This window comes from Muscardinus avellanarius (genome assembly GCF_963383645.1).
Source record: "Muscardinus avellanarius genome assembly, chromosome: 7".
In the NCBI taxonomy this organism is placed as follows: Eukaryota; Metazoa; Chordata; class Mammalia; order Rodentia; family Gliridae; genus Muscardinus; species Muscardinus avellanarius.
This window is the reverse complement of record NC_137793.1, coordinates 32,303,812-32,324,067: the sequence shown is the minus strand read 5'-3', so window position 1 is coordinate 32,324,067 and position 20,256 is coordinate 32,303,812. Positions and strand designations below refer to the sequence as shown.

Below are 20,256 nucleotides of genomic sequence, written 5' to 3'. Positions count from 1 at the left end.
CTGAGTGAGGCTCTCAGCAACTTAGTGAGACCCTGTTTCCAAATAAAATATAAAATGGGTCTGGGAGTATAACCTGGAGGTAGAAAGCCTCTGGGTTCCACCCCCAGTACCACCAAAAAAAAATAATAATAATAATAAATAAATAAATAAATAAATAAATAATAAAAATAAAAAGACCAACACTAGCCATGTATGATGGTGCATACCTGTAACCTTAGTACTTGGGACACTGAGACAGAAGGATCACAAGTTCAAAGCCAGCCTTAGCAACTTAGCAATATTCTCAGCAACCTAGCAAGGTCCTGTTTCAAAATAGAAAATTAGAGCTGGGCGTGGTGGCACGTGCTTGTAATCCCAGTGCTTAGGAGGCTGAGACAGGAGGATCACACAGGTTCAAAGCCAGCCTCGGCTACTTAGTGAGGCTCACAGCAACTTAGTGAGACCCTGTTTTCAAATAAAGTATGAAATAGGCCTGGGAGTATAGCCGGGAGGTAGAAAAGCCCTTGGGTTCCACCCCCAGTAACACACACACAACACTATATGTATATATATATATATATATATATATATATATATATATATATATATATATATAAATTAAAAAGGGGACTAAGCATGTAGCCTGAAGGTAGAATGGCCCTAGATTCAATACCCAGTACCACCACCCCCAGACAGAGAGAGAGAGAGAGAGAAAGAGAGACACCAGTACTGTATGATTCCACTTCTACCAGTAGTCAAATCACAGAGACAAATTAGGATGGTGGTTCTTGGTGCTGGGAGAGGGGTGGAGAGGAGTTATTGTTTAATGGGTACACAGTTTCAGTTTTACAAGATAAAAAAATATGTGTACTTAAAGTCCCCAGTACCACAAAAAATTATATATTTAAAATATGTATTATATAAATTAAATATATAATTAGATATATGTGTATGTGTATGTATATATATATATATGTGTCTGTCTCCGTGTGTGTGTGTGTGTGTGTGTGTGTGTGTGTGATGCTTTTTCTGCCATAATTTTAAAACTTTGAAGAAAAAGAAAGAGAGGAAAGAAGGAAAAGAGACACTCAGTGAAGCCCAGGTGTGGCTGAGACGAGAGGATCGAAGGATTGAAGCCAGTGAGCAGTAACTTAGTGAGACCCTGCTTCAAAATAAAAATTAAAGCTGGGCATGGGGGTGCGCGCTTGTAATCCCCGCGCTTGGGAGGCGGAGACAGGAGGATCGTGCAGGTTCGAAGCCAGCCTCAGCTACTTAGTGAGGCTCTCAGCAACTTAGTGAGATCCTGTTTCCAAATAAAGTATAAAATAGGTCTGGGAGTATAGCCTGGAGGTAGCAAAGCCCCTGGGTTCCACCCCAAGAGCCACAAAAAAGAAATAATAAATTAATTAATTAAATTTAAATAGGGCTGTGGGTGGAGCTCAGAGGTACAGCACTCCTAGGTTCAATCCCTAGTGGAAGGGACGAAGGGAGGGAGAAAGAAAAGGAGGGAAAAAAGAAAGGAAGGAAGGAAGGAAGAAAGAGAGAGAGGAAGGGGGAAGGAAGGAAGAAGGGAGGAAGGAAGAAGGGAGGGAGGGGAAGGAAGGTAGGGAGAAAGAGAGAGGGAAAGAAAGGGAGAAAGGGAGGGAAGAAGGGGAAGGAAAGAAGAAAGGGAGGGAGGGGAAGGAAGGAAGGGAAAGAAAGGGGAAGGAAGAAAAAAAGGAAGGAAGGAAGGAAGGAAGGAAGGAAGGAAGGAAGGAAGGAAGGAAGGGCAGTGAGTGTGGTGCATGGCCAGGCCTCAGTCCCAGGACCACAGCAGGAGCCTCACAAGCAACTGTGGCCCTGTGGAGCCTCCGCCCAAAGGGGTAGAGGCCATCAGAGAGGTCCACACTAATAAACAAGAGTGTCCAAGAGTGCCACATGCCTCAAAGCAAAGAGAACAGGGTCCTGAGATGGACAGAGAGAAAAGTAGGTGGGTCAGGGAAAGCCTCTGGAGCACAGGGGCACCTGAGGACCTGAAGGAGGTCCCTGGCAGAGAGACCACAAGTGCAAAGACCTCACTACACCTGCTGTAAAACGACTTGTTATCACCTGCGCCTCGCCCTGCCCGCTCTGCAGAAGCAGCACCTGCAGCTGGGGGCAGTGAAGGCGGCTCCCCTGAACCGCCCAATGGCCCGCACCCCCTAAACTCCAGGGGCCCTGATAAAACTAACCATCACTGGCCTAAGGGTCCGCAGGTGGCTCGCATTCCTTTGGGCTCCTTCCTCCCGCTCCCCTTTCAACCCACCCACCTCTGAAAGGACGCCTCATCCTCCTACCTCTAAGGGCTGTGTGGGTGAGGATCCAGGAAGGCAGATATGGGATAAAGAAAAATGTTTGAAAACAGATTCACTACAGCATCCTATCAAGTCACGCTCTGGGACGGTAATTCTCTCTCTTACCTACCAGAGGATTGATGGAAAAATCCAATAGAAATGCCAGATAAGGAAGCCACTCTGCTTTACCCAGGCACTCTTAAGGGGCCTCCATCTGTTCCCTGGTCACTAGTAAACTAAATGGCACCCTGTGCTCCTGGCCGAAGCTTGAAAGACAGGGAGGGAACCCACGAGTTAGTGTCAGGCTCTAAAAATAGGATCTGGCTTTTAGGGCCAGAGCAGGGGTGTCATCGGAGGGGTTTTTTTTTCTCTCTCTCTCTCTTTTCTTTTAAGCTTGAGGGGCTGTACACAAAGATTCTCATTCAAAGGCTCTGAGGCAGTCTTGGGTGTATAATTACGAGTTTTTAAACATAGTTGGTTCTGACGTATACTCACGGTTGAGAACTACTGATTAGCTCTCCCGAGTCTAGAAGGTAAGTCCTATTATTATTGTCACTTGGGAACTGGCTACAGAGAGCACAGAGCAGCCATCAAACGCCTTACACCACACAGCTCAAAAGTCATAAAGCTAGAGATAAGCCAGACAGGAAGACCCTGAAGCCCACGCTCTGTTCACTAAGCTACACAGGATCTTGAGGGCCATCAGAGTGTGCGTAATACCTGCAGAGCCTCAAGCCCTGTCCTCCCCCTGCAGTCTTAGAAATCTGAAAGACAACACCACATTTTCCGACTCCAATAACTTGCAAAGAAAGTTTTATGGCTCGTATAATTCCTTAGTCATTTAGTATCAAGGGATAAGGTGTGCTCACAATCAACAAAGTTTATAAGTAACTCTGAAGGCTATACTTTTTCTGCTTCTGATAGACTTTTTTTTTTTTTTTTGGTAGTACTGGGAATTGAACCCAGAGGTATTCTACCTCTGAGCTACACCCCAACCCTGTTTTTTATTCTTTATCTTGAAACAGCATCTCACTAAGTTGTGATGAGGCTGCCTCCAACCTGTTATCCTCCTGTCTCAGCCTCCCAAGTGCTGGGATTACAAGTGTGTGCCACCACACTCAGCTGATAGACTAGTTTGTGATGAAAGTATCTAAATGTATTGTACACTTCCTTGCTCCTCTAAAGAACACTGAATAGAATATACCTTTCCTTGGAGAAAGTAAAAGTCTTTTTTTTTTTTTCTTGAGAGGTAGGAGTACTAGGGATTAAACCCAGAGTGTTCTACCACCAAGCTACACCTCCAGGCCTATTTATATTTTTATATTAAAACAGGGTCTTGCTAAGTAGCCAAGGCCAGTCTCAAACCTGCCATCCTCCTGTCTCAGCCTCCCGTGTGCTGGGATTACAGGTGTAATACACTATTTTTATGGACATCTAGTTTTGCACCTTTGTATAACGACATATTTAGAAACAAGAAGGTGTTGGCCCTTCTTGCCCCTTCATGTGATGGCCCCAAGGTGCCACCCATGCTGCAGCTCATGTGTCTGCCTCTGGTGACACCCCACACCTCACCCCAGCCTAACACTCATGCCACGAGGCCTGGACATAGCTCCAGTCGTGTAAGAACTGGTGCAAACTCAGAGCCAAAGAGCCCGAGTAGGAAGGGTGAGGGCTGGAACACAGGAGGGGCTTCTGAACAAGGAAAGATGGGCATCACATGAGTTGATGCTCATGGGTTGGAGACTGTGTCCCTGTCCCCAAGTCCCCCTTTGCCCCTCGCCTCTCTGGACCCCTCTTTCTTCCTCCAGAGTGGAGGAAGAGGGCCATGTGCATGAGACCCAGGTAAGGAGACCGAGATTCCTGGAGCTCTGAGCCCTTCACAGCGGGGCCAGGGTACTGCCCCTGCCTGCGCTCCGGCGTGCCCAGGGCCTGCCCTCTGGAGGTGGACTCTGATAGGGGTATCTGGAGGCTCCACAGACTGTTTGCCTTTGATTCCTCTGTGTGCGCGGCTTATCTTGGTGCCAGGGCAGCGGGGCCCTTGTGAGGATGTGTACCCGCTCCTGTCTCACCCACTTATGATTAGCACAGCTTTAAGCACTGAGGAGGAACCTTCGGGGGCATGGAAACATAAGGTGAATTTTCAGAAAACACAGACAGCATTTGTTCCCTCACTGAGTCTTGTGGCAAGCATTTACTGGTGACCTATGGCACACTAGTTAAGGTGCTGATGAATTTGGTGATAAGCCAACCTCCCATTTCCTTAGGGAGTTCCAGTCCAGACTGGGTAAAGAAGACAGAACAGCAAAGAGTAAACTAATAAACAGAGGTTGTAAACCAGGCGTGGTGGTATACACATGTAATCCCAGTACTTGAGAGGCTGAGAGAGGAGGACCACAGGTCGAGGCCAGTCTCAGCAACTTAGAGAGATACCTTTAGCAACCTGGCAAGACCCTGTCTCAAAACAAAACAAAAAAAAATTAAAAAGGGCTGGAGGTATAGCTCAGAGATAGAATGCTTTTGGGTTCTATCCCTACTACCTGGAAAGAAAAGGAAAGAAAACAGGAGGGAAGGAGAGACGGAAGAAGAGTTTATGACAGGCAGACCTATAGTTTTGCCCTTAACCAGGCTCTGGGTGAAATCCCAGCCCTCCCACCAAGTGGGGGAGGGAAAGTTACTGAATCGTCAAAGCCTGTTTTCTCCTGCGTCACAATAATGACCTCACTGGCTGGTTGAGGATTAAACAGGATAATGCACCTAAAGTTCCTAAGTGCTGGCTGCTTGCATGATTACTGTTAATAATGATAATGACGGTGGTGATGGGTGATGGCGAAATGCTTTGCAGACTCCTCACTGCCTGCCAAGCCAAACCCCTCACCAGGACACCTAGCTCTCCCCTCAGCCCACTGCTCTGGCTGCTGTGTCCTAGGGTGCTAGGGGGCAGATACAAACTCCCCAGGGCAGGTCTGGGGTGCAGCTCCCTCGTAGAGAGGATGCTTAGCAGGGGGAGGCCCTGGATTCAACCCCCAGCACCAAAATCAAACCTCACCAGAATGAGAGAGAGCACAGAGCAAGGGCAGGAGGTCTGTAAGAGTGTGGGGCACCTGAGACGGACACCTGGGGGGTGCTGAAGCTGGGCCCTCAAGGATGCAGTTGGATGAGGGGGATGAGAAGGGAATGGACCCCTCATAGGCGGGGCCCCGGGGCCACCTGTCTAGGAGAGGAACCCCAATACAGCACTAGTGACATAAACTCTGGGCTTAGCCTCCATCTACCCAAATACAAAGCGAGAATAGCAGTGGGGACTGCTTTGTGGGGTTTCTGGGAGATTAAATGTGATTGTGCATGTGGAGAATTTTGGCATAGCGCCTGGTAGAGCAGTTTCTTGAAAGGGTGAGTTAGCAGTTGTCAACTGTCCTCCTCATCATCATTAGTGGTGGTGAAGGGTAGAGCTGGAGAGAAGGCAGCCTGGAACAGCTAGCATACGAGTTCTCATTAAGGACACCATGTTGTTCTAGCTGGGTGCAGAGGCTCAGGCACACCAGTAATCACAGTACTTGGGAAACTAAGACTGGAAGATTGCAGGTTCGAGGCCAGCGTGGTTACTTAGTGAGATCCTGCTTCGAAAAAAATAAAAATAAAAAGGGCTAGAGGTATAGCTCAGAGATAGACTGCCCCAGGGTCAATCTCCAAACCTCCAGTACTACCAAAAAATAAATTACATATATATATATATATATGTGTGTGTGTGTGTGTGTGTGTGTGTGTGTGTGTGTGTGTGTAATGTTGTTCTGCTTTCACTGCAGTATTTGACAAATGGATGGGTGGGCCTTTGAAGCCTCCAGAGCCTGCACGGGATCTGCTTCTGCAGGGCATACAGGCAGCGGGCTGTGATGCTTTGAGCAGGGGCTGCTCTGTGTAGGATGACATTTAGGCCAGGTTGCCCTCAGTGCCAGGAGCCAGGGCAGGCCCTCCCCAGTCTTCTGGGTACCACCCTTCCCTGGAAGGAGCCTGAGACCAGAAATAAAGGCGCTAGCAGCCACGTTGCCAAGGCTGTTTGCCATGGCAACATCAGGGAGTGACTCGTGGGCCGGCTGCTGCAACTGCTCACGGCCTGGTTTCTAACGTCTCCTCACTCTCCTTCTGCGAAATGACTGTGTTCTGCCAGGCAATCACAAGGAAAAAATACGGCTGCAGAGCTGTCGGGGAGCATCCATCTCAGCCAAGCAGGGCTCGCCCGGCTGAGTTCCCAGACAGTGGGTCCCAGACAGTTGAGTCCCCGCTCTACAGAGCCAGCCCTGGCCAAGCAGACAGCAGGGGAGGGTTCCATCCATCCGGCCTGTGCTGGGCGCCCTGGAGGAATCCCCTCATCTGTTCCCAGTCTGCTTGTTCACTTCAAGGTAAGAACATGAAGCGATGGTCTCGAAGGCACCCCCAACTCCTCAAAGCTCAAGTTGACATTTGTGTATCTGACATTTTATATCATTGTTATTGTCGTCATAGTGACTATCATTTATCAAGTGCATACTGTATGCCAGGCGGTGCTGCAAGCCTGCTGCATCCTCTGCAGTTACCTTAAGGTATCCTAAGAAGAGCATACTGTTATCCACAATTCCATACAGTAAGGAAGAGGACCAGGGAAATTAAGACATTTGCTCAAGGTCACATCGCTAATTAAGTGGTAAGGCCCTGATTGAAAACTTGTGCAAAATCCAAGGCCTACAGTTCTTAACCACTACCTGTATTTCTTCATCCCTCTTCAACCAACATCTAACTAGATTTAGTTTCCTAAAAGTCAGTATTACAACACCTTACTAAGGCAAGATGGAAGTCCTCTTTAGTTCTCACACAAGTTCAGGGAGGAGAAAATAAAATATTCCAACAGAGGAACCTCAGAGTCAGACAGGATGGAGGACCTAGAGTGCAGGGAGGTCAAAAAAAAAAAATAGCAAGGTCTGCATTATATGTGTCTCTTTTTATTTATTTATTTTTATTTTTTCTTTTCTTTTTTTTTTTTTTTTTGGTAGTACTGGGGGTGGAACCCGAGACTTTCTACCTCCAAGCTATACTCCCAGACCTATTTTATATTTAATTTGGAAACAGGGTCCCACTAAGTAGCCAAGAGCCTCACTAAATAGCTGAGGCTGGCTTCGAACCTGTGCTATCCTTCTCTCAGCCTCCCAAGCACAGGGATTACAAGTGTGCGCCACCACGCCCGGCTCTATGTGTCTCTTTTTAATACTAAGGGCCACTCTGTGTGTGTGTGTGTGTGTGTGTGTGTGTGTGTGTCTCGCTGGGGATTGAATCTAGGGGTGTTCTACCTCTGAGCTACACCTCCAGCCCTATTTTATTTTTTATTTTGAAACAAAGTCTAAGTTGCTGAGGGCCTCCCTAAATTGCTGAGGCTGGCCCCCAGCCTGTGTTCCTCTAGTCTCAACCACCCAGTTATTCAGATTACAGGCATGTGCCACTATGCCTGGCCTCAGGGCTACTATTGATTGAACATTTCTAAACATTTTGCAGGCACTGCCTCAAACCCTTTAAAGTATGTACTATAAAGTATCAGCCCCACTTGCTAGATGAGGACATTAAGGCACAAAGAAATCCTGTGTCAAGGCCACAGGACTTACCTTAAACAAAGCCCTTCAGCCACCTAAACAATGAGGGCAAATGTTTTAGCCTACAACACGAGCAGTAATTACAGGTCCTTGCAGATAATTAATCAGTGACTTTACCCTCCATTTGTGAGTCTTTCTGATCTACTCCAGACCAGGTGGTAACTCAGTCCATCCTAAGAAAGAAGTAGGATGGGGAGCCCAGGAGCCCAGCTGCCACCAGAGCCTGCAACTGAGGGAGGGTCTCCACCTAAGCCCGCAGACCCAGTGCCCAGCCTGGCTGTGTGACCTCAAGCCAAGCCCCTCCTCTATGAGCCTGTGAACCAGGCTGCTCCCCACGCCCATCATCTGTTACTGGGTAGCCCTCAGTACCTAATGAGAGTTCACTACTGACTTCAAGGGGCACAGTGGGGCCTTTGGGATTAGGCACAGTGAGAGCGGGAAGAAGACATGGCCAGTCCAGGGTTAGGGATGGAGTCTACGCCGGGGTGCAGTGCTACCCAAAGCCCAGCCACCTTGGGCAACAGTATCTCCCAGAGGACTCCCCACCCTGCCCCACCTCAGAGCCAAGACTCATCTCCACATCCTAATGCTGGGCAAGAACTCCCTGCCACCTCAGTGCCCTCTCATCCGGGAAAGGCAAGTTGCATGTGATGTTCTGCAAGGGCAGTTCCAAGCCAGAGAGTGAGCTGCTCATGGCCAGGGTTCAAATCTCAGGTCAGCCACTCACTGGCTGTGAGACCCTGAGACCTGATCCAATGTCCATGCACTCCATTTCAGCACTCAGAGTCGGGGGAACAGAAGCCACCTCCCAGTGTGCCACACCCTCAAAAGTCTCTTCACAGATTCGCACAAGAACAATGGAATGGAAGCACTTGGAGGCGGAGTGGCCACAAGTCCATGGTTGGAGGGAGCTGGGGGCGGGGCCCTGGGGCTGCACCTAAGGATTTCACGTCTGCTAGAGTGCAGCCACTGTCCACGGGGAAAATATTTATTTGCTTTGGGTAGGTGTGTGTGTGTGTGTGTGTGTGTGTGTGTGTGTGTGTGTCACTAGGGATTGAACCTGAGAACATTCTACCTCCAAACTATACCTCCAGCCCTTTTTTTATTTTTGTTTTGAAACAGGGTCTCCCTAGTTTGCCTGAGAGTCTAGCTACATTGCTGAGGCTGATCTTAAAGGTGCAATCCTCCTGCCTCAGCCTCCTAAGTATTAGGATTCCAGGTGTGCACCACCACACCCAGCTCATGGGAAAATATTTAGAATGCACAGCTCTTTTCAAAGCAATGCACACAGAAACATACACAACACTCTTCCGCTCTAAAAGTCATTTGCTTAGTGGGCAGCCACGATGCTCATATGGAATAAATCCCATTCTTTCTTGCCCTCCCAGAGCTTTTGGTGGAGTTGCATAGGGAGCCGCAGGCCTGGAAGCTGGGGCAGTAGGAACTGGCTGCTCGTGGGTGGAAGGGTGGGGCAGTGGCGTAGAAGGTTTTGCAGACAACCAGCCTGGAGGAGGGGCTTGAAGTTCAGTTAGACAATGAACACACTAAATGACAGGAAGGCGGTGGCCAGGGGACGTCCCAGTTCATTTGAGGGCACTTACCCCTTCTCAGGAATGCTCAGATGAAGATGTAAAACAAGACACAGCAGTGCCCTTGCCCTGAAGAGGCTCACATTCCAGCATATTTGTTCCCTCACTGAGGATGTATTCAGTGTCTACTATGTTCCGGGAACCTGTCTGTTCAATGTGGAAAAACTGGTGAATGAGCCAGACAAAAATCCTCACCCTCGCCGAGTTTAATATCCTGGAGTGATTTCCTAAGTAACACTTAAGGTGATCTACGAGAGAAGAGATGTGTCTTTTGTGCTTAGCGCATGCCAGGCTTGCGTTAGGTGCTCTAAATCCATGCTGTCCTTTGATTTTCGTCCACTATCACAATAATCCCATCAGGAAGCAAGGTTTATCACTATTTTCCCACGTGAGGAAACAAAGCTCAGAGAGTGTAGGTGACCCAGAGATTCACAGACCACAGAGGCAGGACTCAGCCCTGCCATGTGGTCCCCGGCACCCGGCTGGCCTGCACCCTGCAGTGCTGGAGCCCAGAGGCAGCTCCAGGATGAGTAATGGAAATGTGGAAATGGAAACCGAGGTGCCAAGTAAGAACAGTGAGCCTCAGCCTCCGGAGGAAACTTCCTGGCACATTCTGGAGTGGGCTTCAGAAGAATATACTATTATTACCCCCAATTTTGCATATGAACCAGCTGGGATCAGAAAGGTTAAAGCATTTGCTCAAGGTTCCACTGCTCGTAAGTGCTACAGCCTTGATTTAAAACTCTGAGAAACTAGGCGACTCGGGACAAAGTCAGGGGCCCGGCCCTTGAACATCAGATTTAAAGTTGGAGCTTCACTTAAAAGTACTGGGAGATCTGCCGGGCGTGGTGGCGCATGCTGGTAATCCCCACGCTTGGGAAACTGAGACAGGAGGATCGCACAGGTTCGAAGCCAGCCTCAGCTACTTAGTGAGGCTCTCAGCAACTTAGTGAGACCCTGTTTCCAAATAAAATAGAAAATAGGTCTGGGAGTGTAGCCCAGAGGTAGAAAGCTCCTGGGTTCCACCCCCAGTACCACCAAAAAAAAAAGAAAAGAAAAAAAGTACTGGGAGATGAGCTATCAAGACATGAAAAAACATGAAGAAACCTTAAGTGCATGTTACTAAGAAAAAAGCAATCTGCTAAAAGGACTCCATACTGACTGTATGATTGTAACTATGCCATTCTGGGAAAGGCAAACTATAGAGACAATAAAATTATCAGCGAGCAGTGGGAGGGATGAACAGGGGAGCCCAGGGGATTTTTAGGGCTAAGAAACTCTAGAGTGTGATACTATAGTAGGGAATAATTGTCATTATCACTTATCCAAATCCATAGAATGGGCCATCAGGTATGATGGGTTGGATGGCACCTGCCTACACTAGGAAGTCTGAAAGAGGAAGATTGCAGGTTCAAGGCCAAGAGGAAGATTGCAGGTTCAAGGCCAGCCTCAGCAACTTAGTGAGGTTGTTTCAAAATAAAAATGGCTGGGGGTATAGCTCTGGGTTCAATCCCCAGTACCAAAAAAAAAGAATTATGCTTATTTGACAGAGAAAAAGACTGCAGGCCAGATAATTAGCTCTAGACATCTTGACTGGCTTCAAACAGAGACTTCCAAGTTTTATAGCAGTAAGTCAATGCTCATTCTCATTTTATATACCTTACTTCACTCCCAACCTGGAGAGCTGGGGCCATTTCACAGATTAAGAAACTGAGGCTGCTGGGCTCCCAGTACTTGGGAGGCTGAGGTGAAGGATCACAGGTTTGATGCCAGCCTAGGCAACTTAGCAAGTCAGACTCTGTGTGTGTGTGTGTGTGTGTGTGTGTGTGTGTGTGTGTGTGTGCTGGAGGTTGAACCCAGGAACATTCTACCTTCAAGCTACAATCCCCCAGTTCAATTTTTTATTCTTTATGTTAAAACAGGGTCTCGCCGGGCATGGTGGCGCACACTTGTAACCCCCACACTTGGGAGGCAGAGACAGGAGGATTGCGTGCAGGTTCGAAGACAGCCTTGCTGGCTTAAGAGACCCTGTTTCAAAAAAAAATACAAAAAATAGGTCTGGGAGTGTAGCCCGGAGGTAGAAGGGGTTCAAGGGGTTCTATTCCGAGTACCACAAAAAAAAAAAAAATCAACCAGGGTCTCACTAAGATACAGAGGACCTCACTAAGTAGTGGAGGCTGGCCACAAACCTGGGTTCTTCTGTTTCAGCCTCTCAAGTACTGGGATTACAAGCGTGAACACCACACCCAGCTAAAAGACTCTGTTTCAAAATAGAAATTAAAAAAAAAGGTCTGAGAGTATAGCTAAGTAGTAGAACTTACACACACACACACACACACACACACACACACACACACACACACATCAGAAGGAAGGAAGGAAGGAGGAAGGAAGGAAAGAAGGGAAGGGAGGGAGGACCAGGTCTAGTGAAGCTGATTCTAAGCAGTATTTTAGAATTCTATTTTCTTTTCTCTATAATAACAATAGGTCCTTACTTGCTCAGGATGCTGGAAAAAACAATGATGAACAAAAATAGAGTAGTCCCTGTCTTCAGGGAGCTTGGAGTCAGGTGGGGTAGGAATATCACCCACTAATCCTGGCTCTTCACTTACTCAAAGGCAGTGTAGGCGGGTAATCTCCTGCAAGCCAGTGCGTTCTCTGAAACTGTCAAATCTGCAAGACTGTAAAATTACCAACACTCTACAGAATCTGTGCTGGAATGAAATACAATCATGCAAATAGAAGGCTGAGCGGAGTGCACGGGCTCTGGAGGATGCTCCAGAAGTATGGCTGAGGAGGAGGAGGACAGAGGAGCCAGCTGTCAAAGCCGATGCTCAGCATGACCTCACTTCCAAGCGCGAGGCCCCATTTGTGAGCTGATTCTGACTCAAGCCAGTGTGCTTCTATTATTTCAGAGGGGAAGGAAAAGGGTGACTCACGGTGTGGCCTAGTGCAGCTTCTGACTGGCCTGCACCAGCTGGTGAGAAGAGGGCCCCAAGGTGAAGGGGAAATATGAGCCCTGGGGCCCAGCTGCTGGGCCCTTGCCTTTCCTGGGTTTCACAGGCATCCTGATCATTAGCACCAGCCAAGGGGCCCAGGAAAGTGGAGCCGAGGCCTCTGGGGAACATGTCCCCATCTGAGCTCAGGTGAAGAAGTTCCTCCCCCTGGTCTCATGCAGGTGCAGGGTGGGAAAATGAAGCCAGCTAGGGCTACGCCTTAACCCGCTCCTGTGTATGGCTGGGACTCTAGTTGGAAAGCAGCTGGCCCTGGCTCCAAGGGTGGTGGAGGCAGCAATGTCCCAGACCTAGCAAGGGGGCTCTAGGACTTCAAGTCAGTTTCCCAGTTCTCCAAGTGGCAGAGACCCCTTCTGGCTGCTCAGTTCCAGCTTTAGAGCAAGGAAGCTTCGCTGGGTCCTATTGCAAAATGAGAGCTAAGTTCACAAAGACAGTTTTGCACAAAATAGAACCACAAGTGGCCCAGGACCCTGTGGGGGTTGGGGGGTGTTCCACAGTCACAAGTAGTCAAAGAAATGCACATTAAAACAACAAGGGTGACAGGATTTATTGATGAGCAGGCTGGTAAAAATGCAAATACCAAGAGTTATCTGGGTATGGGTAATTAGGCATTCCCACACAATGCTGGTGTGTGTGTAAATTAGCACAATCTTTCTAGAAGGCAATCCCGATGTGTGTTTACCAAGCGCCTGTATAGTTCCTTTGATGAAGTAATTTCACCTCTAGGAATATAAACAAAGGAAAGAAGGCATAAGCACAAAGATATTCCTTTCAGCATAACTTATAATAGCAAAAAAAAAAATGCAAATAACTTAAAAGGATGGATGGAATACATTTGATTCAACTCTCAATAAAATACCATATAGCCATTAAGATATTAAGTAGAATATTTATTGATGCAGAAAGATGTTCATAGCATACTGTTTGGAAAGAAAAAAGCAAATAATTAAACAGCGTGATTTCAAGTTACAATTTCGTATACACAGAATGACTCCAATTTTTTTTCTCTCAAGAAAATGGCCTCTATAAATAGGGGGGGGGGGGAAATCCCGGAAATACATATGAAAACAGCGGTTATCTTTGGATAATAGTATATACTTCTTAATGCTTGACAGTAAAAATTTCTAACAGTTCATAATTTTCTTTAAATAAGGGGTTGGCCAGGCATGGTGGTGCACACCTTAATCCCAGTACTTGGGAGGTTGAAACAAGAGGATCACAAGTTCAAGGACAGCCTCAGCAACCTAATGAGCCTCTTAGAAACCCAGCGAGACCCTATTTCAAAACAAAAAATAAATAAATAAAATGGGTAACTCAGAGGTAGAGTACCCCTGGGTTCAGTGCCCAGTCCCAAATTAATTAATTATTAATTAATTAAGGGGCTGAATTAGATAATCTATACCGTTCCTGCCATCTCTGACATTTTGGCATCTATGTCTGGCACCCCAAGTGACTTCAAACAAGCCATATTTAGTGCGAGCTTATTGTGGCCTTTGGAGCCTCAGCTGCGGCCCTCCACATTCCTCCCTCCCCACACTGGCTGTCTCCCCTGCCAGCCTGGGAGCTGCTTCCCAGCAGGGCCCAGCTGTGCCCCTGTCTGTAATCCATGGGCCTAACCAAGAGCTCCGTTCCAAGCTAACAGGTGTCATGCTGGCACCAAGCAATCAAAGGCACAACTCTAACTTGTAGAATCTTACTGGACACGGGAATCACACATAAAGTGCTTGGTTGTAAAAACAGACTACAAAATGGGAAGAGAAAGCAGGGCAGGCTGGGCCAGGAAGGCCTCCTGAGGGAGAAGGGAGAAGGCCACGCAGGGTAGGTGGGCAAGGGCCACTGCCTGAGCAAAGGTGGAGCCCGCCCAAAGTCCTCTGGGATGCAAACCCTTCCAAGAAACTTTCACAATCCCTGTTCTGCTAAATTTCTGTACTTTGGCCCCAATGGGTAAAAGTTAAGTCGCCTAAACAGAAGTTCTCCCTCTAACCTAGCCCTGGATTAGCCCCTAACAGCAACAAACAGTCTTGTGGGTGAAGACAATCTCATCCACTTTCCCCAAGATTCCCAAAGAGAGAGATGGGGGCAGGGAAGGGTCCGGAGGAAGGGTTCTGGGGAGGAGGGGCAGCAGGAAGAAGGGGACATCTCACATGCAAACATTGCTCACCCCCACCACCAGCCTTCGGCTTCTCCTGCGGGCACCACCAGCCCCATTTGACAGATGGAAGAACCAGGCTCCGAGAGTTAAAATGGCTTGAAATGGCTTGCTGCGGGGTCACCCAGCCAGAGAGTGGGGAACGTGACTCCACTCAGGCCTTCTGACTCCAAGTCCAGTGCTATTTCGAGGTAACACACAGGACCTGGAGTCAGGAGCCCTGGGTGGCTCTGTCACCCGCTGGCTGAGTGGTCCTGTGCAAACCGCTCACCCCTCGCAGCCTCTTTCCCCAACTGTAAAATGAGGAGGCGCGGGATGGCCCGCCCAGGTTCTCTTACACGGCGGGGCTCTCTCGGCCTTCTAGGGGTGGCTGCAAGGCTCGTCCTATCAATTACATTTCCCAACTTGGGCCGGTACAGATCGCCGTAAGATCCTCGGCCTGTCACGTGGTTAAATAAAAAAAGCACGCGTCCCAGATTAACTTTCACTAGCCCTGCCTCTGCTGACACCTGATTACCCAATTTTCAAGTTTCTTTAGGTGAAACAGCCCTGCTGAGTAGGCTGGCTGGAGACTCACAGGGTAAATAATTAATTATTACTGAACCACACAATGAAGATGGGGTTAAAACCCGGGGTCAGGTCCAAAGCAGACTATTCTTGCTAAGGGGGGCCTGAAAAGAGTCTCCGGCTATTTCAGGCCTCCCTCTCCCCACTCTTAGAGTCGAGGCGCGGAGACCACCCCAGGCAAGTGCGAGATCTGGGGGCGGCATCTTCCCAGGCGCCACTCGGCCCACCGCCCCGAGCCTCCTAGTGCCGGACCCTGGGGTCCCCGGTGCTGGGCAGGGACCCGCCTTCGGCGCAGACCCGGCGCGGGGCGTGGGGCCGAGCCGGGCGACGGCGGCGGGAGCTCCACCGCAGTTTCGTCAGAGGTAAAGGTACGCGCCCGGCGCGCGCCGCGTGTGCACACACACACACACCCGCGCGCACGGCCGGCTCGCCAAACGCTCCCCCCGACCTGGAGACGCGCGATCGCAGCCACCAGCCCCTCGGCCTCGGCCGCGGACCCAGCCGAGCGCGCCCGCCACCGACCCCACGGCCCGCGGCGGCGTCTGCAGAGGGCGGGGGCCGGCCTCCTCCCGCGGCCCCGGTCACGCCGCGCCGCCCCAGACGCCCGCCCGAAGTCGCCGCCCGCGGTCCGCCCGGAGCCGATCGTCTCGGAGCTGCGCCCCCTCCAAGTCGCGACTCTCCGCCGGGAGTCGGCTGGCGAGCCTCTCCCCGCCCACCCGGTCCCATGACAGCTGCTACCGCCCAAAGACTGGCAGATTATAACAAGAAGCAAAGTTTCCCTCTCTCCTCCCACCTCCCGGCCCCCTCCGGCTTTCCCCTCCCTTCCCGTGTTATGCAAAACGGGCCGGCACCCGCGCTCCCACTCCAGGTACCACGCCAGCCCCCGCGAGCCGCGCCCGGCTCCTCCCCGGCCCCGCTCCGCGCCCAGGCGGGTCCCCGCACCGCGGGCTCCCCGGGGTCCCGCCGCAGCTCCAGCTCCCCGCAGCCGGGCGCCCCGAGAAAAAGCCCCAACTCGGGAGCCAAACTTTATGCTTGCAACAGGCACGGGTGGGGGGAAAGGGGAAAGGGTTGGGGGCACGCACGCCTTGGGCAGACATCTTCGGTAGCTGCTAGTCCCAGCAGTCACCCCCACCCCAATCCCCAAACCACCAGCTTACTCGCCCTCCCCCGGCACACCAGAGCACCCTCTCCAGTCACGCGCGTGCCGCCGGTGGGGCTCCTGGGCTCGGCCAGAGCCCGGACGCCGCCTCGCCTTCCCTTCCCCCTGCAGCGTGGAGCGCGCGCCGGGGCCGCGCGCCGCAGGGGGACCCGGGCGCCCCCAGACTGTCCTCCCTCCGCCCATCCTGCCGAGCCTTTCCCCCGGGGGGCTCCGCGGGATAGCGAAACCAGGAAGGCGCTATCTCCGCCCGCATGTCCACGTGCCCAGCAGATCTCTATGCCCTTAGCCGGCAACTGGCAGAAAACTCCGCGCTGCGGGCGCCGGTGGGGAGCTGCGGGGGGCCAAGAGCAGCACTCGGGGGGCCGCAGGCAGGAGGACGAGCGTCCCCGGGGATGGGGGCAGGCGCCGGTGCCGGGTCCACAAGTCCACGTGAAAGTACGGTAGCAAGTGCCGGGCGCCGTGGGCGCGCCTACAGCACCCAGCGCCAGCCCGCGGGTCCCCCACACCTTGGCGCAGCTCCACCTCTCCCAGGAAGCGCGGTACCCCCCAGCTCTGCCCGTGGGGGGTGCGCACTCCAGGTGGCCCAGGCTAGACCCTCCCCAGCAGCCGTACGTCCCCAGGGCTCCAGCACGCGCCGAGGGATCTCCAGGTCCCCGGCCCTGTAACGGAGCGCATCGCAAGGCGGCGGAAGGGGGGCTCTGCAGCCTGGAACCCCCAATCTCCCGCTGCACGCCGGCCTGGGCGTCTGCGGCTGCAGCCCCCGCAGCTCCGCGCTCCGCTCCGGGCCTGCGGCCCCGGCCGTCCGTACCTGCGTGTCGGCGAGATAGTTGAGGAAGAAGGAGGAGAGCTCTTCGTCCAGCAGCGCGCCGCAGTCGTTCCCCGCCATCTTCCAGCCGCGGCTGCAGCGTGCGGCGGAGTCAGCGCCGAGCCGGCCCGGGGGGAGGGAGCGAGCGAGCGAGGGAGGAGGCAGGGAGGCCGGCAGAGGCGGAGGGCGGAGCAAGGGCCCTGGCTGCCGCAGGGCCGCCGGCTGCGGGGGCGGGGCCGCGCGGCGGCGGGGCGAGCCAGGGGTCGCACCCCCACTTTCCTGCGCAGCGTCTGGCGCCGCGACCCAGTCCCGCAGCCCCCGGCAGAGAGAAGAGCGACCGCAGCCAGGTGGCGGTGCCCCAGCCCGCAGCCCGATGCCTGCGCAGCAATGCGGGCAGCCCCCGGCTCCTGCCAGAGCGAATCACGTTGCGTTAGCGCTGGGCGGGCACTGGAGACAACCTGCTTCTGCACAGCTGGGGAAACTGAGGCCCAAGGGGCGTAGAACTCCGATTGAAGCCACGGTGCGATTCAGTAGCAGGAAAGAAAACCCTGGAGGCCTGAATTTCTCTACGCGGGCTGCAAGGCCAGAGAAGGGAGGGAAAGAGAGACCACAGGCCAAAGGCAGAGAAATCAGGAAGGCTCCTCTGAGGAGGTGGCATTTTACTTTTCTTCCAAGAATGCATTTAACATATTCTGTAAACCTGACCGTATCTCTCCCTATGCACCCAATAACACGCCCTCCCCCTGCAAATAAAAAGGCAATGACTTCACTAACTGTAGCCCACAGTTGGCTGGACTTCTGTCAGCCTCCCCAGGCCGACTGGCCTCCCAGTTTCTGGGATGAACCCCCTCCCAAGAGCTATGCATTCACCTGGCATCTTCCAGACATTCTTTCCCACCTCCCTCCAGACTATCAACCCATTCTCTCTCCTCCCGTCCCACCCTCGTGGGCCCCTTAGCCGGCAGACCTTTCCTTTAAACAACAGTCAGCTGTCATCTGACTTTGGTTTCGGCCCTTACTGGACTCTAAGACCCGTGTGAACTGGGTCTAAGACTGCTTTTGCATTTGCATTGTCTCCAGTTCATAATCTTTTTTTTTTTTTTCGGTACTAGGGATGAAACCCAGGGGCATTCTACCTCTGAACTATACCCCCAGCCCTAAGTTTTATTCTTTATTTGCAAACAGGGTCTTACTGATTTGTGGAGGGCAGTGGCTGAGGCTGTCCCTGAACCACGATCCTCCTGTCTCAGCCTCCCCGGTGCTGGGATTACAAGCGTGTGCCACCACGCCCAGCCGTTCATAATCATTTTTAACAAATAATTTGTTAACTGAAAAACCTGGAGGATTTTGATTCTACCACCACACACATTGTACAGATGGAGAAACTGAGAAGAAAGGGGAGTGGTGCCCAACTCCACCAGGCCCCCTGACTGTGAGTGACACTCCATCACCCTGTCCTGCTGTTCTCCAGGAGGAGCTGGGGGCACCACCTGGAGGAAGGCTGTTTTATTGGGCCTGCCTGCCTCCTGCCCTCCTCCCACCCTGCACTCCCAAGGGACACAGCACCTGCCCAGCCAGCATGGCCTCTCTTCCAGCCCAAGAAGGAAACAGAGTCCCTGGCACACCTGCTCAGACTTGAACAGCAGAGCAAGAGCTTCCTTATTCTCCAGTCTGAGGTTCCCAGAACCGCAGGGCGTGATTTCACTCTTTGGGCTTAAGGCCAGAATGCTTTTAAGGAACACCACATGCCAACAGAGAGCCTGCATCTAGCCTCAGAGCACTGGACAGGGAGTCATGAGGCCTGGGTTCTGGTCCAGCTCCTGCACATCTCGTTCCAGTGTTGGCCACTCAGGAAGGTAAGAGCACGGCACTGGAGTTGCACTGCCTGGTTTTGAACCCCCGAAGTCCTCTAGTCTCAGGCCTTGGTTTCCTTGTCTATACAAATGGAGATTCTAAAATTGCTTTGTAGAGATGTTATGATGATCGAAGAAATAATATATGTACAGTGCTCCGCATCGTGCCTGGAGGGAAAATGCTAAATTCTCTATGTTCTTGTCTGTAAAAACAGGGATCGAGTACAAACCCTTGAAGGCACTGGCCAAGGCCACTCGCCTTCCTTCCAGCGCTCATGGTCTGCTGGCTCACCTTGGACTCTGAGACACTGCGAATCGAATCCTGGAGCTATTCTTTTACTTCAAATTCAGAGGTTCACTTAACCTCTCCCAGCCTTGGCTTCCTCGTCTATAGAATGGGGATAGCACTGGTGCCACTCCACAGAGCAATCTTGTAAGGATGAAATGAAAGGATGCATGTAAAATAAATTCCTTGACTTATCAATCACTGTCATCATCATCATTATCATCACCATCGACATTAACACCGAGGACTTGAAGTCTTCCAAAGCCCCATTTTGCTGCTGTCCCTGGACACCAGAATCAGAGACCTTTTTTTTTTTTTTTTTTTAATTTTTAGTGCAGGGAATGAACCCAGGAACAATCTACCTCCAGCCCTTTTGTATTTATTTTATTTTATTATAGTACTAGGGATTAAACCCACAGACTTCTACCTCCAAGATATACACCCAGTCCTTTTTATTTTTTTGTTTTTGAAATAGGGTCTTAGCAGCCGGGCATGGTGGTGCACGCTTATAATCCCCGCACTTGGGAGGCTGAGACAGGAGGATAGCGCAGGTTCGAAGCCAGCCTCAGCTGGCTTAAGAGACCCTGTTTCCAAATAAAATATAAAATAGGTCTGGGAGTGTAGCCCGGAGGTAGAAGGCCCCTGGGTTCCATCCCCAGTACCACAAAAAGAAAGAAAGAAAGAAAGAAAGAAAGAAAGAAAGAAAGAAAGAAAGAAGGTCTTAGCCAGGCGTGGTCTTGTAATCCCAACATTCGGGAGGTTCCCAGACAGCCTCAGCTACTTAGTGAGTCCCTCTGCAACTCAGTGAGACCCGGTTTCAAAATAAAGAATAAAAAATAGGGCAGGGGGTGTAGCTTGAAAGTCTACTGCCTCTGGGTTCCATTCCCAGACCCGCAAAAAAAAAGAAAGAAATAGGGTCGAGGTTGGT

At 51.1% G+C, this 20,256-nt stretch overlaps 1 protein-coding gene across 2 annotated transcripts in view; it reads right to left on the bottom strand.

Annotated features, from left to right (window-relative positions):
• Nucleotides 1-17,270, bottom strand: part of PPARGC1B (PPARG coactivator 1 beta) — a gene marked incomplete at both ends in the record, with an annotated part of 122,673 nt that extends 105,403 nt beyond the window's left edge. For both annotated transcript variants that reach the window (XM_080698490.1, XM_080698491.1), the window contains one exon: nucleotides 17,193-17,270. In XM_080698490.1, coding sequence (XP_080554616.1) covers nucleotides 17,193-17,270 — 78 coding nt within the window. The remainder of the gene's footprint in view (nucleotides 1-17,192) is intronic.
• Between the last annotated feature and the right edge of the window lie 2,986 nt (nucleotides 17,271-20,256).